This window comes from Vombatus ursinus, unplaced genomic scaffold (genome assembly GCF_900497805.2).
Source record: "Vombatus ursinus unplaced genomic scaffold, bare-nosed wombat genome assembly UNPS02000577.1, whole genome shotgun sequence".
In the NCBI taxonomy this organism is placed as follows: domain Eukaryota; kingdom Metazoa; phylum Chordata; class Mammalia; order Diprotodontia; family Vombatidae; genus Vombatus; species Vombatus ursinus.
Window position 1 is genome coordinate 15,278,059 of NW_020940355.1, and position 19,951 is coordinate 15,298,009.

A 19,951-nucleotide genomic window follows, 5' to 3' on the forward strand; every position below is an offset into this window, starting at 1 on the left:
TCCGTGGAAGGTAGATTCAGAGGCAGGAGCCCTCTACCTTTCTGAACCTCAGGGGACAGGACTTGGCTGGGAACCTCACCTAAGGTAGGAAACTCGCCGCCACTACTTGTGCACTAAAAGTGCTTGCTCGTGGCCAGTTCCCTTCACCTGGGAGTGCCCAACTCAGGCTCACTCTAGTCTCTCAGAGTCTTTCAGGATTCAGTGTTTGTCCACTGATCAGATCAACAGTTCAGAAGTGACAGGACTTTGGGCACAGGAAGGGTGGGGAGAAGAAAATACCCTCCCTTCTCAGTCTACATAAAGCAAGGAGGAGCCTCCACTGGCTAGTGGTGAAGTGTGCACGCAGGGCACATTCATCCTTGCAGCCCGTCCTCTTCAGCACCAAAGTCCTGGACTGGGACACAGCTCATAATGACTGCTCTCCCTCTCCATGGCAGATGCTTTCCCCTCTCTCCCTCACTGGCCTCCTTAATTTCTAAAACTTAGTTCTTTTTATTTTAATAGGGGAAAAACCCCTCTAACTTCCTTCTCAGTTTGAAAATTATTGTCCCTTTTTTTTTTTAATCTCAGGGTCGGGGGCTTGGGTGGAAGTGTTTCCCCAATCCCCTTGGGGCAAGGAAGAGTAAGGAAAGCAGAGAAAGAGAAGGTCAAAAATGGCAACGGATGCCTTTGAGGAGGTCGACTGCACGTGTTCCTACGGAATGAAACTCAACTGGGACATCAATGATCCCAAAATGCCTCAAGTAAGTGAGAATTGCGTTGAAGAGCTAGGTCTATTGAGACCACTGCGGTTTTCCTTCAAAAGAAAGGCAGAAATGTACATCTATCTATCTTTCTGCCAACTATTTAGTTTTATTTTGCATAGATACCAGTGAAACCCTTTATCGGAGTAATGACCTGAAGTTTAGGTCCAGTTTCCTATTTTTCCAGAAATAAGCCCCTCAGTCTCTTGCAGTGGAAAGGGATAGAGACTGTGACCCTACCGTCAACAAGTCAACTTTCAGAAATTTTACTTTGTCATGCAATTTTGAAGTGATTAGATTGAAATAGGATAAGAGAGAGAACACAAATGCATCTCTGATCTCCACATCCTGATTCTCCCAAAAATTTCTCCCTGAAGCCTGGGCCACAATTTTCATTTAGTAAAGTTACTCTTAGAAAAAGAAAACTTGTGTTTTTCTTGAAATGTACAGGAAAGATTTTAAAGACTATTTCATATGATTTACATATTATTACTTCTAAGTAAAAACATGAGGTGTGACTATGAAATAATGTAACTAATTTTTATTCAAATTTGCCAGTCTCTACATCAGACTGAGAATTGTCCATTGCAAAGGAGTCACAGTAGGAAACCTCTTCCAGTAACACTGGCAATGCTCAAACCATTTTTGTTGCTCTACTTCTCATACTGCCCTCCAAGACTAAATATCATTCTCTTGAATATACACAACCATGGTATATCTGCCTTCTTTAACAGTGGATTTGAATTTTGGAAGAAACCATGTTGTTTCCCCTAAACTAAGTTACTTGAAGGCAGGGACTGTTTCTTTTTTGTTGTTTGTTTGTTTGCTTTTCTTTATATCCCCAGAATTAGTATAATACTAGGCATTTAATAAGTGCTCACTGATTGATTTTTCAACCATCCAAAATCAGCAGAATTCAAAACTAGTGAATAAGGTAAGTAATTAGACTGAGTAGTATCATTTTGGGGGGGAAAAAAGGTATAATTAGAAAGCAACTTAAATGACTTCCTTATGTGAGCCTTTAAAAGTCTAGAAAGATATTTCTAATCTGTAAAATGAAGACATTAGACTAAATGGAACCTAATTCTATATATTTAGAAAATAACTGCGTCTTAGGAGAGTTAGAGGCAGCTTTGTTTAATGGAATCATAGACTTCTAGTCAAGAGACCTAGAGTTTATAGGCAATCATAAGACAAAAAGAGTTTAGAGTCAATTAGACCTTAGGAATTAGTTAATCGAAAGATTTCATTTGATGAGGTAAGGAAACTGATGACCACAGAACCCTAACCTGGCCACTTCATAAAAAATGTGGGACAGGGGAAAGAATGTTGGCTTGGGAGATGAGATCTAAGAGCCCTGGCTCTTCACTAAATTGATGTGTAACTACAATCTTAAAATATTGAATTCTTTATTGTACTAAATCCATGATGTGTGGTAAAGTATAGAGCTTGGGGTCAAAAGATTCATCTTCAAATCCCAGCTCTGCTATTTACTACCTGTGTGATCACAGGAACTCTCTGGTCTTCAGTTTCATCATTTATGAATTAAAGGGATTGGAGTAGATGATCTCTAAGGTATCTTCCAGCTCTAAATCCTATGAAAGGGTTTAATTTTGATATTTGTCAAAAATAGACTGAGTTCTTAAATGAATAAACATAATTAGTTCTCTCTTTGAGTGAAAGGGAGAGCTCCTGTGGCCAAATGAAATAATAATCATAAAACAATTAGCATAGTGTCTGGCACATTGTCAGCACTATATAAATGTTAGTTCTTTCTTTTTCTTTCTTTCCATTTCCTAGGTAGAGAACAGATGTAATATTTCCAGAGATACAAAAATGTCACTAAAGTTGTTATGAGGAGATTTGGATTTTTAAAAGTGAGAGGTCAATATATAGAAAATGAATCCCACTTTGGAAATCCTTCTACAGTTTTTGGACTTTGAACATATTATCCATTTGGTTGTGTGAAAAAGTATTCCTGGAAGGGCAAGATTAGTTTTCTGCCACCAAACCCCAAAGCTGCCACCCACAAAAGTTTCTTTTCTATCTATCCTATTCCCAACAAACTAACTCTCAACCCCAAGGAAAACTGACTGATCATTCCCTGGCTACGGTTATGTTGTACACTTTTCTCTTCAATTCAATCAGTACAAGGTCTGGGTTCAAAAGCTTTACTAGAAAATTCAGTTAAATAAACATTTATTATTGGTGACATCATGGTACAATGGAAAGATCACTGGCTCTGGAGTCAGAAGACCTGGATTCAAATCCTGCCTCTGAAACCTGACACCTCTGTGACTTGGAACAAGTCTTTCAAACCACACACACACACCCCTTCCCTGCCTCATATTCTGATCTGTAAAATGAGAGAGTTTGACAAAATGGTCTTCGAGGCCCTTTTAGTTCTAGATCTGTGAACCTATGATGAGTAACTAATATTTACAAGGTATTGTTCTAGGTACTGGCAATACAAAAGCAAAAGTGAAAAAGTGCTGCCTTTGGAGAGTTCATGTTCTCTTGGATTGAGAGAGACTAAGATACAATGAAACAAAGTGCTGCTTTTAAGATGGTAAAGTCACTTTAGAATAGATCTGCTCTTGACCCTCTCCTTCATCCTTTCTTCAGCCCTCTCAACCTGGTGAGGGAAAGGGTTGATTGGCCCGACCTAGTCTTGTCTACCCAATAACTAATCAGTAAATTAGAATTCTTCACCAATACAAATAACTTTTTAAAATCAATAATCAATAGCTGAAGTTCATATAAAACCTTTATGTTTACAAAAGGCTTGTCATAAATTATCACATAGGATCCTCCTTTTTGTGCCTTTATCAGGTAAGTAGTAGAAATAGTATTTTCTCCATTTGACAAATTAGGAAACCAGGACTCAGAGAAACCAGGATCATGCAAGCACCAATTAGTGACTCTGGGATTTGAACTCACGTCTTCTGACTACAAGTCCAGTGTTCTTTACAGTACAGCACAGTTGCCTATAAGACTAGCTAACATTTATATAGCAAGCTAAGTGTTTTATAATTATCATTTCATTTGATCCTCACAACAACCCTGGAAGCTGGGTTCTGGTATTATCCCCATTTTGTGGATGAGGAAACTGAGACAAACAGGTTAAGTGATTTGTCCAGGGTCACACAGACAGTAGGTGTCTGAGGCCAGATTTGAACTCAGCTCTTCCTAACTGCAGACCTAGCACTTTATTCACTCTACCTCCTACCTGACCATGACAACTGACACATGCAAATAACAAAGTGCATCCTTTTATCTATTGTTAGTAAAGATATTGTGGTCCCTTCAAGGAAGGAAAAAAGAAATGGAAAAAAAAAGTGCTAAATAAAACCCTTTTCTTCCTCTCAGAGACTGGACATTCACTGATCACAATCACTTCTCTCTTTCTTATAGTGAATGATTTTCAAATGCAGTATTGGTTCTCTTCCTTTACATGAGTCTTAAAGAGAAGGGTCTCTATATTCTGGGGAGGGGAGGAAATGAAAATTGCAGTTTCTTTTTTCAAATAAGAAAGCATTTTAAATTAAGCCTATCATGGTTCTTTTTAGACTATTGCAGTTGCTTCATAATTAAAATTAACCGCACATTGGTTGTATTTCATTTGGGGCTTTATTTTATCTCCATTTTTTTAATCTAGTCAGAGGCCAGTATCCATGGTTTTAGAGGAAGATTTAGGGGCATCTTTCATTGTGGTCAGTATTAAGGTGGTGTGTTATCATGGAAAGGGCCCTAGATTTGGAATAAGAAGATCTGTGTCTGATTCTGATCTCTGTCACTTAATACCTGTGTGTCCTTGGACAAGGCAGTAAATCTCTATGGACTTCATTTTTCTCATTTGTAAAATAAAGAGGTTGACTCAGTTTACCATCCAGGGATTAAAACAGCTTTAGTAAAGGCAGTCAGACTGACTTTTGGGTGGGGAAGGGATGGTAGTTGGTGAAGAGAATATATGCAAGGGATATAAGTAAAGATATTTATATATTGAAATCTATTTTGATAAAGGACCACTATCACACATTTCTTGAAAATCCAGATATTACTCAGTGACTAACGCATTATAAAATATAAGGCTTATGATCAACATTTCCAGTGTATTTTTCTGGTTTAATTTTCCTTGGTGACAGCATTATTTTTTTTAATGTTTTATTGATCCTTTTTAACATCATGTTCATTTTCCAACGTGCCCCTTCTCTTCCCCTACTCAAAAAACTTTCCCTTGAAACAAAGATTTAAAAACAAACAAGCAAACAAAAAAGCAATTCACCAAAACCAACCAGCCTATTACCATTACCATTCTGCTTCCATAGTCTTCCACCAGAGACAGGGAGGGAGAAAAGGAGAAAAGTACAATTTCTCATCTATTGGGGTGGAGGCCAAGTTTCAGCATTATAATATCATAGCATTCATTTTCACTTTATTGTTTTTTTCTATTTACGTTGTTGTTATTTTCCTGGTTCTGTTTACTTAACTCTGCATTTATTATTACCATTGTTATCATTATTATAAACATTTACATAGTACCTTAAAATTTGCAAAATATTACATAAATATTATTTCACTTTATCTTCGCAGCAGCCCTGGGAAGTAGATCCTATTCTTACTCCCATTTTACATGTAAGAAAACTGAGGCAGACAGACATTAAATGATATTCCCCGGGTCACACAGCTGGTATGTGTTTAAGGCTCGATTCGAACTTATATCTTCTTAACTCTAGGTCCAGGACTTTTTCTACTGCACCACCTAGTGGCCAAAGACTTCCCATGTGCCTTTGAATTCTTCATAGTCACCATTTCTTGTAGCATAGTAGAATTCCATTACATTCTTGTGCTACAGTTTATTTATCTATTTACCAACCAATGGGTTCCAGTTCTCTGCTTCTACACAAAGTACTGACATAAATATTTTAGAATATAAATTTGTTTCTGTCTTTCTGTCTTTGAGCTCCATGAAGATATTTTAGTTACTTTTTAAAAGCATAATTCTAAATTATTTTTCAGAAATGTTAGACCAGTTCAGCACTCCATCAACAGTGTAATAGTGGGCCAGTCTCTCTACAGCCCCTCCCACATTGACTATTTCCAGCCTTTGGCATCTTTGTCAGTTTGATGGGTATGAAGTGAAACCTCAGAATTTTTAAAATTTTCATTTCTCTTAATGATTTGGAGCAGTCTTTCATATGGTTGAAAATAATTTACAAATCTTTTGAGAACTGTTTTTTCATTGGGGAACTATTTTGAATTGTTGGGGAATTACTCTCGGTCTTACATATTTTTGCTGATTTTCTATATGTCTAGGAAAAAAGATCCTTTTCAGAGTTGAGGAAAATCATTTTTCCTAATCAATGCATCTTGTCCTAATGAGAGAGCATTAACTTGAAAATATTCATGTGGCTTGAGTTAATTCCCATCAAATTTTTATTTAAGATCCCTTTTACCACTAGAATTTGGTGATTTATTGGTTCCAAATATTAAAATAATAATGCTAAAGTATTATTATGTTCTTTTTATGTCACTATTTCACTAATTATTTGTGACATTCACAAAGGCGGCTAGGTGGTACAGTAAATAGAACTCTAGACCTGGACTCAAGAACAAATTCAGCCTCAGACACTAACTAAGTGTATGACCCTGGGCAAAATGCTTTATCTCTGACTCAGTTTCCTCAGCTGTAAAATGAAGATAATAATAGCACCTACCTCCCAGGGTTGTTGTGAGGTTCAAATGAGATATTCATAAAGTCCTTAGCACAGTGCCTGGCACATGGTAGGTCATCAGAAAATGCTTGTTTCCTTCCTTATTTTATAACATTGGGGAAAAGGCATCCATTTGAGGATTTCATGGTGCTTTACAACTATTGGGTCTAATCCCACTGGGAAGGAAAGATAAAACTGCTTGTAATTCATTTCACTTACAATTCACATGCCACACTGCCTTAAACTCTTCTGAAATGCCTGCTATGTGCAAGTCACTGTCCTAGGAGCTAGGAATATAAAGATAAAAATGAAAACCCATCCCTACCTTCAAAGAGCTCAAATTATCAAAAAGCACTTCGTGCCACCCCATCCCCTGCCCATGGCAAACCTGGTCAACTGAGCCCAAGGAGGGCCCCTTCCCACCTTATAATTCTATAAATGTACCTCTAGTCGTCCAGGCTTGTGTGGTACACTTCCCATGCACCTTCTCTTGAGGGTGAGCCCCAGAACAGTATCTGCTCTCAGGAAAGGAAGGTTGGCATGTTCCTGTTGCATCTTCCCCCACTTCCAGGTCTGGAAAGTATGTCTAATTCCACCCTCTCCAGGCCCCAGTATATTCTCCAATACAGGTAGTGTGTGCATCCAAATCAGAGGGCATATAACATGTATGCCATTTCTGCAGGGGAAAGAAGATGAGGTGCTTAGGGGACTAGAGGAAAATGACTGCCCCCAGCCTGGGAAGGCATTGGGTGCAGATAAGGGGAAGGAGAAGCAGGCAGCAGCTTTAAGCCTGATGCATGGCTCTGCTATTCTCTTCAGTTCTAATACTTTCTTCACATAGCCCACTAGATTGTCTTGCACACCTCCTAGGACATGCACATTCCACTTTGGAGACCCTTGTTCTAAGACATTATTTTACACACCATTTAGACATTTTTATGGAGTGTGACCCGGACACCCCAACTGGACTCTTTTGGTCACTCAAGATTTTTCTCCAGCGCATGCCAGTGCTTCAGTATATTTGAGAGGCATGGGATACTTTGCAGGACAGGTTGTGGAATCACTGGACATAGATTTAGAACTAGACAATGCATTCTTGACCATCAATTTAACCCCTTTTTTTATAGATGAGAAAATTTTAGGATTAGAGATCCTAAATAACTTTCTTGAAACCATTCAGCTAGAAAGGATCTGAGCCAGGATTCAAACTCAGATCTTCTGACACGAAATGGAGTATTCTTTCCATACACTCTGCTACCTCCCATTTCTCTTCATTCAATGGCACACTGATATAAGGAGATTCCCTATCACTTGTCCAAAGCATCCTTTTTTACTTTGAGGGATGTATGACTGTAGAGTGAGGAAAGAACGACAGGTGAGAGTTGGGGGAAGTCAATGTTTTTGTACTATGTACTTAATTCATAAAAGTGCTATTAGGACTAGGGTTGATTCACCAGTGAGTCTTATACTCTGGAGAAAGAACCCTGTAGAGAGGTGAAGATGCTTACAGGTTAAATCCTATTTCAATGAAAAGAGAATAGAATATGTAAATCATCTTGTACTGGAATTCTGTCAACTGATATATAGTAATAGTGCTTTAAAGTGTATAAAGCACTGTACATATATATGTATATAATGCCATATAATCCTCACAACAATCTAGTGAGGTAGGTACCCCATTTTAGAAATGAGGAAACTGAGGCTGAGAAAAGTTAAGCGATTCATCCTGAGTCACACAGCTAGTACATGCCAGAGGCAGGATTTGAATGTAGTTCTTCCTGACTCCAAGTTCAACACTATTCACTGGTGCTCTTGGAAATATTTTCATAGAATCCTGGAATTGTAGAACTGCAGGAAATTTTGGAGAATTTTAAAGTGAGAAGGACTTCACAGATGAAGGAAATTAGTATCATAGAAATGAAATGATTTTCCCAAGTTCACATAACTAATAAGTGTCTGAGATGAGACTTAAGCTCAGCTCCTTTGAATATAAGCCCAGTGCTCCTGCCAATATCCCATTTCATCATCAAGATTATCATCAGACTATGATTTACTTGATTCATAAAAAAGATAACTGTACTCTATTCTGTGTCAAAGTAATCTCCTTTTTTGGCTTTAATTTTTTTAATTTAGAATATTATTTTCCCAATTACACGTACAAACAATTTTAACATTCATTTTTTAAAATTTTGAGTCCTGAATTCTTTTTCTCCCTCCCTTACCTCCCCCCTCCCTGAGACAGTAAACAATTTTATAATAGTTATACATGTACAATCATGCAAAACATGTTTCCATATTAGTCATGTTGTGAAAGAAAACAGAGACAAAAAAACCCACACCATGAGAAAAATAAAGAAAGTTAAAAATAGTATGCTTTGATCTGTATTTAGACTCCATAAGTTCTTTCTATGGAAGTGGGTAGAATTTTTCATCATGAATCCTTTGGAATTGTCTTGGATCACCGTATTGCTCAGGATAGCTAAATTATTCACAGTTGATCATTGTACAATATTGCTGTTACTATGTGCAATGTTCTCCTGGTTCTGCTTACTTCACTTTGCATCAGTTCACGTAAGTCTTTCCAAGTTCTTTCTTTTTTTTTTTTGGCTTTGAAAAGAACCAGTTCTCATTAAAGTAAATTCTGATTTTTTTTTTTTAATGTAGTAGATGGAGGGCTGAACATCTAGTTTTCTCTATGCTAGTTTGCTTTTATCTAATGCATTCTCTTTTTCAATCTCTTTCTTCCTTTTCTCTTCTTCCCTATCCCATTCTCTTCTCCATTCCCAAACTCCTGTTCTCCATCCCCCATGTCTTTCAGGAGCCCAAACACTTTGATAACTTCAGAGAATGGCCAGATGGCTACGTGCGCTTCATCTACCGAGGAGACGAGAAGAATGCTCAGCGCCATCTTAGTGGCTGGGCCATGCGGAACACCAACAACCACAATTGCCTGATCCTCAAGAAGTCTTGCCTTGGCGTGGTGGTGTGTGCACGGAGCTGTTACCTACCAGATGGTTCGAGGCTGCAACTTCGGCCTGCCATCTGTGACAAGGCCCGGCAAAAGCAGCAAAGTAAGATGGGGTGGGGGGTGTAAGGGCGAGGGAAGAAATGAGTCAGAGTCACGTAATGTTAGATCTTGAAGGGGCTTTAGACATGATCTTATCGAACCCCCTCACTTAACAGATAAGGAAATTGAGCTCAGAGGAGTTAAGTGACCTGTTAAAGGTCCTATAGGAGGACTACAAGTGGGAGTTCATTGTAATAGGAGTATTATTCTGAAATCAGTATTTTTCCATGGTGATGAGAAGGAAGTGGAATTTTTTTTTAAGCACTCAGATAAAAGGTCACTTATTATCTTATAAAATTGTGAACATGGGCAGACATGGTTGGTCTTAAGCAAAATTGTGGAGCAGATGAAGTTTGCCTTGGGTATCTTCTAATTTAAGAAGATGGCTCTCTCCCTGTAGGAATGCCCCCTTAGGGGAGCCAGGGGGAACCAAAAGGAAGAGAGATACTCTCTTAAGTTAGAAAATTCCCAAGGCTAACTTTATCTACTCCACAGTTTTGCTCAATACCAGACATATTTATCCATGTTCATGATTTCATAAAATAATAAGTGCCCTTTATTCCAGGGCTACAAATGTCAAAACATCATCCCTCTTTCCTTCTCACCACCATGGAGAAATACTGGTTTTTAGAATAATACTCCTTTTACAACAAGGTCTCCCTTCTACTCCTCTTTGTATTACTGGCATAACTCCAGTGCACTCAGAGCTCCTTTTGACTCCTGTCTACTCAGAAGTGGTAGTTCTACTCACAAGAAATCTTTACACAAGTATGGGATGGGATAAGAATTGGGGTGGTTATTGTAATCCATCCTACATACCCTACTATAGCCCAAACACAGGCATCAGCATTACAGCTAAGGTTAAAGCTTGGAGATATAAAAACTGTGGAACTTTAGAGCTGAGAGATTATCTGGTCCAATGTTCTAATTTTATAGATGAGGAAAACAGAACCCAGAAAGCTAAGTGACAGTGTCACACAACAATGGCAGGACCAGGATTGGAATCCATGTCTTCTGGTCCAGTGTTCTTCCCCCTACAGCATGCTACCTCCATTAGTGCATTGCCCCAAATGTTTACATTTTAACAAGACACTCCTAGAGATACAATCCCAATGCTTCACCCCATTTGTGACAGGCAGATGAAAAGGATGTTATGAGGTGAGGAGGGAAGGAGCAGTACTCAAATTACACTTATGTAAGTGACTAGAAAGACAGATTTCCAGAAGCCATGAAGGATGTCCTGTCCTTTGTTTAAATAGCTCTATCATTTCATACCTTAGCTTCAGGTTTCCCCAGGCAACAAGTAAAGGTGGAAAGTTGTGAAGGCGTTGGTAAAATCTGGGTATGGGCTAGAAGGGAGGAATGAACAAGACAAAGGAAGGAGGCAACCTCCCAAATTGAGACACAAATTTTATTGAGCCCAGATTCTCTGCTTCTTTTCTTGCACTTGTGTCTTAGCTAATTATGTGGGCAGACTCTTTAAAGAATCATGGGAATTTGTGGTCACTAAAACACACACAAAAAAAAGATGTGTGGTGAGATATTCTTGTGTGCTAAGCTGTTTAGATGGAGTGAATTAGCTTGGTCACTGGTCAAATGATCTAAGATAACAAACTGGATTTTGAAGCATAACTATTATCTTTCCATCAGCTTGAAGGGTTTGTGGTGGTAGTGTTTTTATTAGAGAGAGATCCACTAATATCTTCCCTTGATCTTGCAGAAAAAGCATGTCCCAATTGTAATTCAGCTTTAGAGTTGATACCTTGCCGAGGTCACAGTGGCTACCCTGTTACCAACTTCTGGAGGCTCGATGGCAAGGCAATATTTTTCCAGGTAAGATAAATCTGTGTTTTGTGATAAGGATTTAGACCAATTCTATATGGAACTGTAAGTCCAGAGTGGGAAATATCCTCAAAAGCTGTCTAGTCCAATCCCCTCATCTTATAGGTGTGGAAAATGAGGCCCAGGGAAGTTGAATCATTTTTCCAAGGCTCAAAAGTTGAGCCATATTAAGTGGAAGAAACCATTTGCTGTGATAAATTTGAGCACCAAATATACCGAAATACCTTAAGATATCAATTGTTTAAGTCCTGTCCTTCAGTGGGATAGGGTGTTATCTTCAATTTGACAAGTGAGGTTATTGAGACTCAGAGAGGTCTCAAAGTCACACAACTGGTTAGGGACCAGAGGGAAAGGAAAAGAAGGATTAGAATCCAAATCTCCTATTTCCTAGTGTACTGTGTTAGGTAGCATAGTGGATAGAGTGTTGAGCTGGAGTCAGAAAGACCTAAGTTCAAATCCAGCCTCCAGCACTTACTAGCTGTATGAGAGCAAATCACTTAAACTCTGCTTGCCTCAGTTTCCTCAACTGTAAAATGAGCATAATAACTGTACCTTTCTTCCAGGGTTGTTGTGAGAATCAAATGAAACCATATTTGTAAAGTGCCTGGTACATAGTGGGAACTATAGAAATGCTTATTCCCTTTTCTTCCCCTTCTTCATGTCATGCCTAAATAGTCCTAAATGGTATTCTAAATATATCTAGTATAGTTTATGTGAAGAATCTTGTTCAATGTAGCTACACAATGATAGCACTTTCTGGTAAACGTAAAGCCTTTTATATGGTACCTCATAAACCATTATACTAAATCTTTGTTCTTAAAAAGTCAGGATTCTTGGAATTGTTTAGCATCCTGTCTACACTTAGGTAAACACGTATGTGATTAATGTTTTGAACCGGGATACAGGCTAAGGGAGTTCACGATCATCCAAGACCAGAAAGTAAATCAGAGACAGAAGCAAGAAGAAGTGCTATCAAGAGACAAATATCATCTCACCAGGCTCAAAAAAAGAGGAACATGGAGTCCCAGGTATTGCCTTGTGTTTCTATGTTGCTTTAGAGTTTAAAAAGTATAAAAATGCTTATTTATTCATTAAAAAAATGTATTAAGAACCTACTGTATGGGGACATCCTGAAGAAAAAAAAACTCCTGTTCCTGCCCTTAATGAGCTCCTATTTTTTTTTTCCATTTTATACTCATTAGAACCCTAAGAGGTTGGTAAGGTTCCATTATTTATTTATATGCATGTTGTTTCCCCCCATAGAATGTGAACTCTTTGAGGGCAAAGACTTTCACTTTGGCCTTTCAATTCTCAGCACATTTTATAGTGCCTGGAACATAGTAGTTGCTTAATTGATACTTGTTGATTGATTGAGACAAGGAAAAATAAAGGGAAGAGAAAGAATTTGAGAGTACTCTCTTTTTTAAATGTTAACACAAAAATAAGCTGAATATTATGCACATTGGGGATTCTTTCAAGTTATTAACTTAGGGACAAGACAAAAAATTTCCTGGCAATTCAGCCCAGGAACCTTTTTTGTTTTTTTGTTTTATTTTTAGGCAGTTGGGGTTAAGTGATTTGCCCACGGTCACACAGCTAGTAAGTGTCAAATGTTTGGTCTGAGGTCAAATTTGAACTCAGGTTCTCCTGACTCCAGGGCCAGCGCTCTATCCACTGCACCACCTAGCTGCCTCAGAAAACTTGTTTTCTAAGGACAGTTTCACGGTGTGCCCAGTGTTGCAATGGCAAAAGCATTGTGTTGGATTGGTAGTCAGGGGGCCTGGGTTTAGATCTTTGCTCTGCTGTATGGCCTTTTACAAATCACTCAGCCTCTTTGGATCTCAGTTTCCTTATCTGTAAAATCTGTGTTCAAATCCTGCCTCTCTCAATTACTACTTGTGTGACTTTGGGCAAGTCACTGGTACTCAGTCTCCTCATCTGTAAAATGAGGGAGTTAAACTAGATGGCCTCTTAGCTCTCTTCCAGCCCTAATCTATGATCCTCTGAACTAAATAAGTGTCATAAGCTCAGAAGCCATGGGGATAATACTGAAAAAAAAGACAGACACCATTCCCCCCACTCAGCCATGCTGAGTTGCCTGCTATCACTCCATATTCTTCCTAGTGGCCACACTTACCCTCAAGCTATATAAACTGTGGCTTCCTTTTCTTCTTATGTTTAGTATAATGCCCTACATGTCAGGAATATTAATTTATTAACCTAGGGGTTGGTTCCTCCAACTGGTTTTGCTCTCTACCATAATCCATGGAGGGTCAGGGTTACAAGGTAATTTAGAGAGCTACCCCTTAAATGATATATCTAAGAAACATAATTGTCCCATACGACCTGATGTAATCATAATAGTACAAATTACTAATCACAGTTCCTCAGAGGCCACCTAAAACGGATACTGTCATTCTTCCCTATGATACCTGCAGGCAATCTCCTATCCAGCTTTACCCTATATAATCAACCTCTTCTCTGCTCTCTCTGCACACTTCTACTATCACATGAGGGAAACCACCTTCTCCCACATAAGCGTATTAAATCTAAACATTAACCTAAGGACTAGATAAAAATCATGTATTGCCAGTGGAAATGGAAGTTTAGTTATTTTTAATTAGTCGTAGATGTCTGAGAAGAAGTTATTTCCCCCTCTGGTTTAGCTTAGATTCAGATAGTCAGCCTGCTTTGTGCTCCCTGCTGTGCTATGCACTGGAGAGGACACAGAAGTATAGGATCTTTTTTTTTCTTCTTCATTTTTTAGGGCTTGCCTCCTTAATTAGCCCTAGTTTCCCTCCTGAGCTATCCCCAGCACTTAGCACAATGTCTCACATATAGCAATTATTCGATGTTTGTTGACTGACTAGCTTACTGTTTGGAGCTGCTATCTCAAAATGCTTTTCCTGTGAAAGTTCTGAAGTCTTTGCTTTTCCTCCAAGTTACAGGAGCTAACAACAACATTGCTGGTATAGAATGAAGAAAGTATAATTTCCATGAAAATGTTAGCATAGAGGATGATGAGGCTTTGTATCCTAATCTATTTGAAAGATACATTATTCATTTTTAACACTTTTCTTCCAGTTAGGTTACTCTTGCAATCCTTTGCTGTTTTTCCTAATTACAGAAGTGTACTGGGGCAAAACTGATATAGTTTACTGCTATCACTGTATGTCAAAAAGATGCACATCATCTAATTCTTCATCTGCCTTTGTTTCATTTTTCAGATTGAACAGTATCAAGACACCAGTGGTCATTTCATAAATATTTCATCCAGCTCAGAAAACCTAGAAAGGTTTAGTATAGACACCAGCTTTCCTATTCTGGCTCAGCCTTACCCTTCTTTCCAAAAATCTGATCCTTACAAAGCTACCTATGACTCAGCCTGCTTTCAAGAAGACATAATTCCACCCTTTCAGAAATGCCCAAATCCTAGGATCTATATGTCTAGGCCAACTTGTGGCTATGAATTCACAGTTCCCAATTACATAAACTCTAGCCCATATCCCAACCTCTACAGAGATTCCAGTAAAAAACACAATGACACAGATTGGACTTATCTCAATGGACCACAGTGTAGTGTCAATTCACTTAGTACCCATGATCAGAACTTGGATGTCTCCAATAAACATCATGGGAGGAAAGCAACTCTTGGGAAAACTGGCTGTGGGGAGAGGAATAACCATGGACAGTTCCAGGCCCCTGCCACTCACCCTTATAATTCAGAATACTCCTGCAGGTACTTAGGGAGTGCCTCACCAGCAGCTCCAGCTCTGCAGACCGTGATCACCACCACCACTAAAGTATCTTATCAGGCCTATAAATCACCTGTTGTGAAATACAATAACAATGTATGTGATGTAAAAAGCCTTCAGAGCTGTAGCCACATGTCAGATTGCACCCCGAGGACCATCTATCCAGAAGTTAAGATTCAAGATGACTGTCAAGAAAGCAAATCCACTTTGGCATACATTGAGGAACCAATTCCAACCAAGGGAAAGCGAGTAGATGCTTGGGATGTGTATCAATTCGGGCTGGCCCCTGGAAACAGTTATTCTGATCAAGTAGATCAGCTCTTTAGATGTGAGAATGAGGACTTCTGAAGGACAATCTGAAGTTCAACAAAACTGATTACAGTTTTGAGAGCATGCTCACACATCATGCAAGTGATGATTGCAATACTTTTGTGATCCATGATTTCATTGGTGCAGATACTCCCTTCCCTGACACAGATTATAACCCACACCTTAATAGATGGCTTCATGAGTTGCTGTGACAAAAATTTTTTTTTATGATTTCATGACCAATCATCTGATTGACTAGCCCTTGGAAGACAGACATACAGTCCAGATCTATCCTCAAAATTTCTATATTATTACTAGGTATTATTATTTGTATTTTATAGATGATAAAACTGAAATGACAAGAACTTAAACAATGAGGCTAATTAATGGAGAAGCATAGAGCAGAACCTAGATCTTCTGACTCCATCTTAATGGAGAAGATGACATTAGGTCAATTGCATATGATCTCATGTTTCATTTCTACAGCTGATAAGTAACTTTCAGAAGATTATTTGTCTGTATGCAATATCTACACATGCAGCTGGCTAAGTTTACTGAGCAGAACACTATTGAGTGAGCTCTTTAGGGGCACTATTTTTTCTTTTGGGGGAAAAAGGCTATTTAGATTTTCAAATGAAGATAAATGTAACAATTACTAATGTTTTAAACAGTAAAAGCCTAACAGTAGCATGATTTATCGATTGTTATTGTATTAAAATGTATTTATCTTGATGTAATTTTAAAACTACAACTGATATTTAGTTTTCATTTCCCAAGAATATCACTCTTCCTTTCCTCCCATTCTAAATGAAACTTGCTATTTTTTTTACTACATGCAAAAACAATGTATTTAAATTGGTATATCAGAGGTTCTTGATTTCTTCATGCCAAAAGAAGAAATGGAAGTTCACATTAGCACATTTTATACAAGTCTATATTGAATAGATTGGAAATTTGCTTTCTAACACTTAGTAGTGGAATCTGGTATAACTAGAGAACCACTCTGAAAATGCTCAGTTTCCAAAGCTAATAACTAAACTGAGGGAAGAAATAGATCATTTTGACCTGTTGAGGGAAATATGTACATGTACATATGTATGTATGGATGTTTATATATACACATAAACTTTCTAGTATGCCTATCATGCACATGTACCATAGTTTGTTTGAAATAATTCAGAAAATGTTATATTTTAAAAGTTGGGTGAATAGAATCTCAGATTCACAATGAAAAGAATACCCCACTGGCCATGTGGTTGTCCAGTCTGCTTGAAGACCATCAAGAAGAGGGAGCCAATCACCTCCAAGGGCAGCCTATTCCACATTGGGACAGCTATAATTCTTAAGCAGTTTATTTTCCTGACATCAAGCTTAAATTTTCCTCGTTGCAGACTCTTCCAAAGCTCCTACTTCTGCCCCCAGGGGCCAAATCCAAAGAGTAGCATTGTATCTTAAGAAGATGCATGCATAGGAGGACTATCTGGCACCTGACTCATTACTGCAATTACATAACACACTGATAGGAACAAGACAAACAGGAAAGAACTTATCAAAGAATAAGCTAATGTGTATGTAGCATATGAACATTATGACTCTGAAGGTGTTATCTACCATGAAAAAAATTTTTTAAAGCACTAGCAAATTAGGGAACTGTTTCTGTTTAGCTGTCAGAGTGCTTTTTTAAAAAAAATAAATTGTCATTATTCTCAACTCAACAAACATCAAAATAAGCTCTATTATATACACAGAAGAATAGAAGAAGATCATGCCTGTAACTGTGAATCCCCTGTTATGTACAGCTTCCTTTTCAAGTATAATAAATTGAACATGTAACTTTCAAAGCCTGCTGGTTCATCTGTGATTGCTTTTTAGCCTTCAGTTTTCAATACTAATATTTTATTTAATTATAGTCATCTGTAATTAAAATTATATTTGCTTTTTTACAAGTTTTATTATAAATCACACCTGTGACCCAGGTTTGGCTTACCTTATTTTTATGCAGCACTTGATACTTTTAAGTATTTAATTAAATTCAATGTTCATTATTGAGTACCTACTATGAATGAGTACTGGGCTAAACACTGAAGATACAAAGATAAAATTCTTTATCACACTCATCAGGAAGCTTACTTTCTAACATGATGAGAAAATGGGTAGAAATGAAGTATGTACACAAATAAATATAATAAAATTTCAAAAATGGATGAGAGATCAGAGTGGAATATGAGCTTCTGAGTGAGAAAGATCACTTCTAATAGGGGAAGGATCTGGAAAAAAAGGAAAAGGATGTTAAATGATGAAGATGGTTATTAAAAGGAGTAAATAAATTATTCTTGATACGGCAGAATTAGTGTGCAAAGGTTTGGAAGAAAAAGAAGGCAGGATGATTTAGGGGAACAGTGTTTGGCTGAAATAGAGTTTTCAATGAGGAAGTCAATCAACAAATATGTATTAAGTACCTACTATGTGCCAGGAAAAGGCAGCTAGGTGGCTTGGTGGATAGAGCACTGAGCCTGTAATCAGGAAGACCTGAGTTCAAATCTGATCTCAGATACTTATGAGCTGTATGACCCTGGGCAAGTCACTTAACCTCCATTTGCCTCAATCCATTGGAGTAGGAAATGGCAAATCACTCCAGTATCTTTGCCAAGAAAACTCCAAGGACAGTATGGTCCACAAGGTCATGAAGAGACAGGCATGACTGACACAACTAAACAAAAATATGTGGTAGATACTGTGCTAAGGGATATGAAAAGAGACAAAAGACAGTTCCTGTCCTGAAGGAGCTTACAATCTAGTGGGGGAGACAATGTGCAAATAAATAGATATAAAGCAAGTTGTGTACAGGATAAATAGGGAATATTAACAAAGAGAAGGCATTAGAATAAAAGGGATTAGGGAAGGCTTTCAGCAAAAGATTCTGTGAAATGAGCCTGGAAAACTAGCAGACTAGGTTACAACCAGATTGTTAAAGCTTTGAATGTCAGGATAAGGAATCTGTGTTTTATCTGATAGGAAACAGGGAGATACTGAACATTTTTGAGCAGGAGAGTGTCTTGATCAGAGCTGTGAATTAGGAAGATTATTTTGGCAGTTCTTTAAAGGACAGATTGAAGAAAATAGAAAATGGAGACAAGGGGGCCATTTATAAAGCTATTATGATAGTCTAAGTAAGAAGTGATAAGGGCCTGAACTAGGGTAGTAGCTGTATGAAGGGAAAGGAAATGACAAATGAGAGTGAAATTGCAGAGCATAAATTAATAGTGAAGGAGAAAGGAAAGGGATACACATTACATGGAGCCCACTATGTGCCTTACAAATATTACCTCATTTGATCCTTACAACAACTGGGAGGTAGGTATTATTATTACCCTCATTTTACAGACGAAAAAGCTGAAGCAGATAGCAGTTAAGTGTCTCACCCGGAATGGTATAGCTAGTAAGTATCTGAGGCTGAATTTGAACTCAGGTCTTCTTGTCTCCAGGCCCAGCACTATCCACCGCACCACCTCTCTGCTTCATAAACAGGAACTGGCAGCTGAATAGATGTGAGGAGTAAAGGAGAAAAAAGAGTCAAAGATGACTCAAAGATAACCACGTAAGCAGAAAAATTGTGATACCATAAATAGAAAAAGGATTTCCATTTTGGGCTTAGAATGCTAGACTTTAGAGTTAGAAGGGTCATCAGAGGTCGTCTATTGCAATATTTGTCAAGTTGTTTTCCAGACTCTAATTAAACATTTCCAAAAATAGGGCACTCACTACCCACCTGACAAATCTAATTTAAGGTACTTTCAAGTAGAAGTTTTTGTCAGTCTCCCTGTTGCCTCTAGAATCAAATACAACATGCTCTGTTGGGCATTCAAAGCCCTTCGTAACCCAACTCCCTCCAAGCTTTCCAGTCTTCTTATACCGCACTCCCCTACGTGGACTCTTTGATCCTGTGACACTGGCCTCCTTGCCATCTCTCTCAGCTCCTGCAGCCTTTTCCCTGGCTGTCCCCCATGTCTAGAATGCTCTCCTTCCCCAACTCCACCTACTGGTTTCCCTGGCTTCCTTTAAGTCTCAACCAAAATCCCACCTTCTACAGAAAAACCTTCCCTAACCCCTCTTAATTCCAGCAACTTCCCAGTCATTTCCTATTTATCCTGCATATAGCTTGCTTTGTATATATTTGTTTACATGTTGTCTCCCCCATTAAATTGTAAGCTCTTTGATGGCAGGGATAGTCTTTTGCCTCTTTTTGTATCCTCAGTGTTTAGCACAGTGCCTCACACATAGTATGTGCTTAATAAATGCTTATTAATTGATGGAGTTAGAGATACATGGGGAGGTAGGAATGGACATGATTTATTTTAGAGTCAGCTGTATAGAAGTGTTGTTATTTGTCCTTCATTCTCCCTTTTATTTTTTTATTTTTTTAATTAATTAATTTTGAATTATCAACCATCACTTCCATAAGCTTCTGAGCTTCAAATTTTTCTCCCTCTCCCTCCCCACCTCCTGCCCCAAGATGGCATG

General features: G+C 38.2%; 1 protein-coding gene across 1 annotated transcript; it reads left to right on the top strand.

The window, feature by feature from the left end:
* Positions 1-653: 653 nt before the first annotated feature.
* GCM2 (glial cells missing transcription factor 2) lies at positions 654-15,469 on the top strand. The gene is made up of 5 exons (XM_027865916.1): positions 654-743; positions 9,276-9,528; positions 11,245-11,357; positions 12,272-12,394; positions 14,594-15,469. The coding sequence occupies exons 1-5, from the start codon at positions 654-656 to the stop codon at positions 15,467-15,469; spliced, it is 1,455 nt and encodes a 484-aa protein (XP_027721717.1).
* The last annotated feature ends 4,482 nt before the right edge of the window (positions 15,470-19,951 follow it).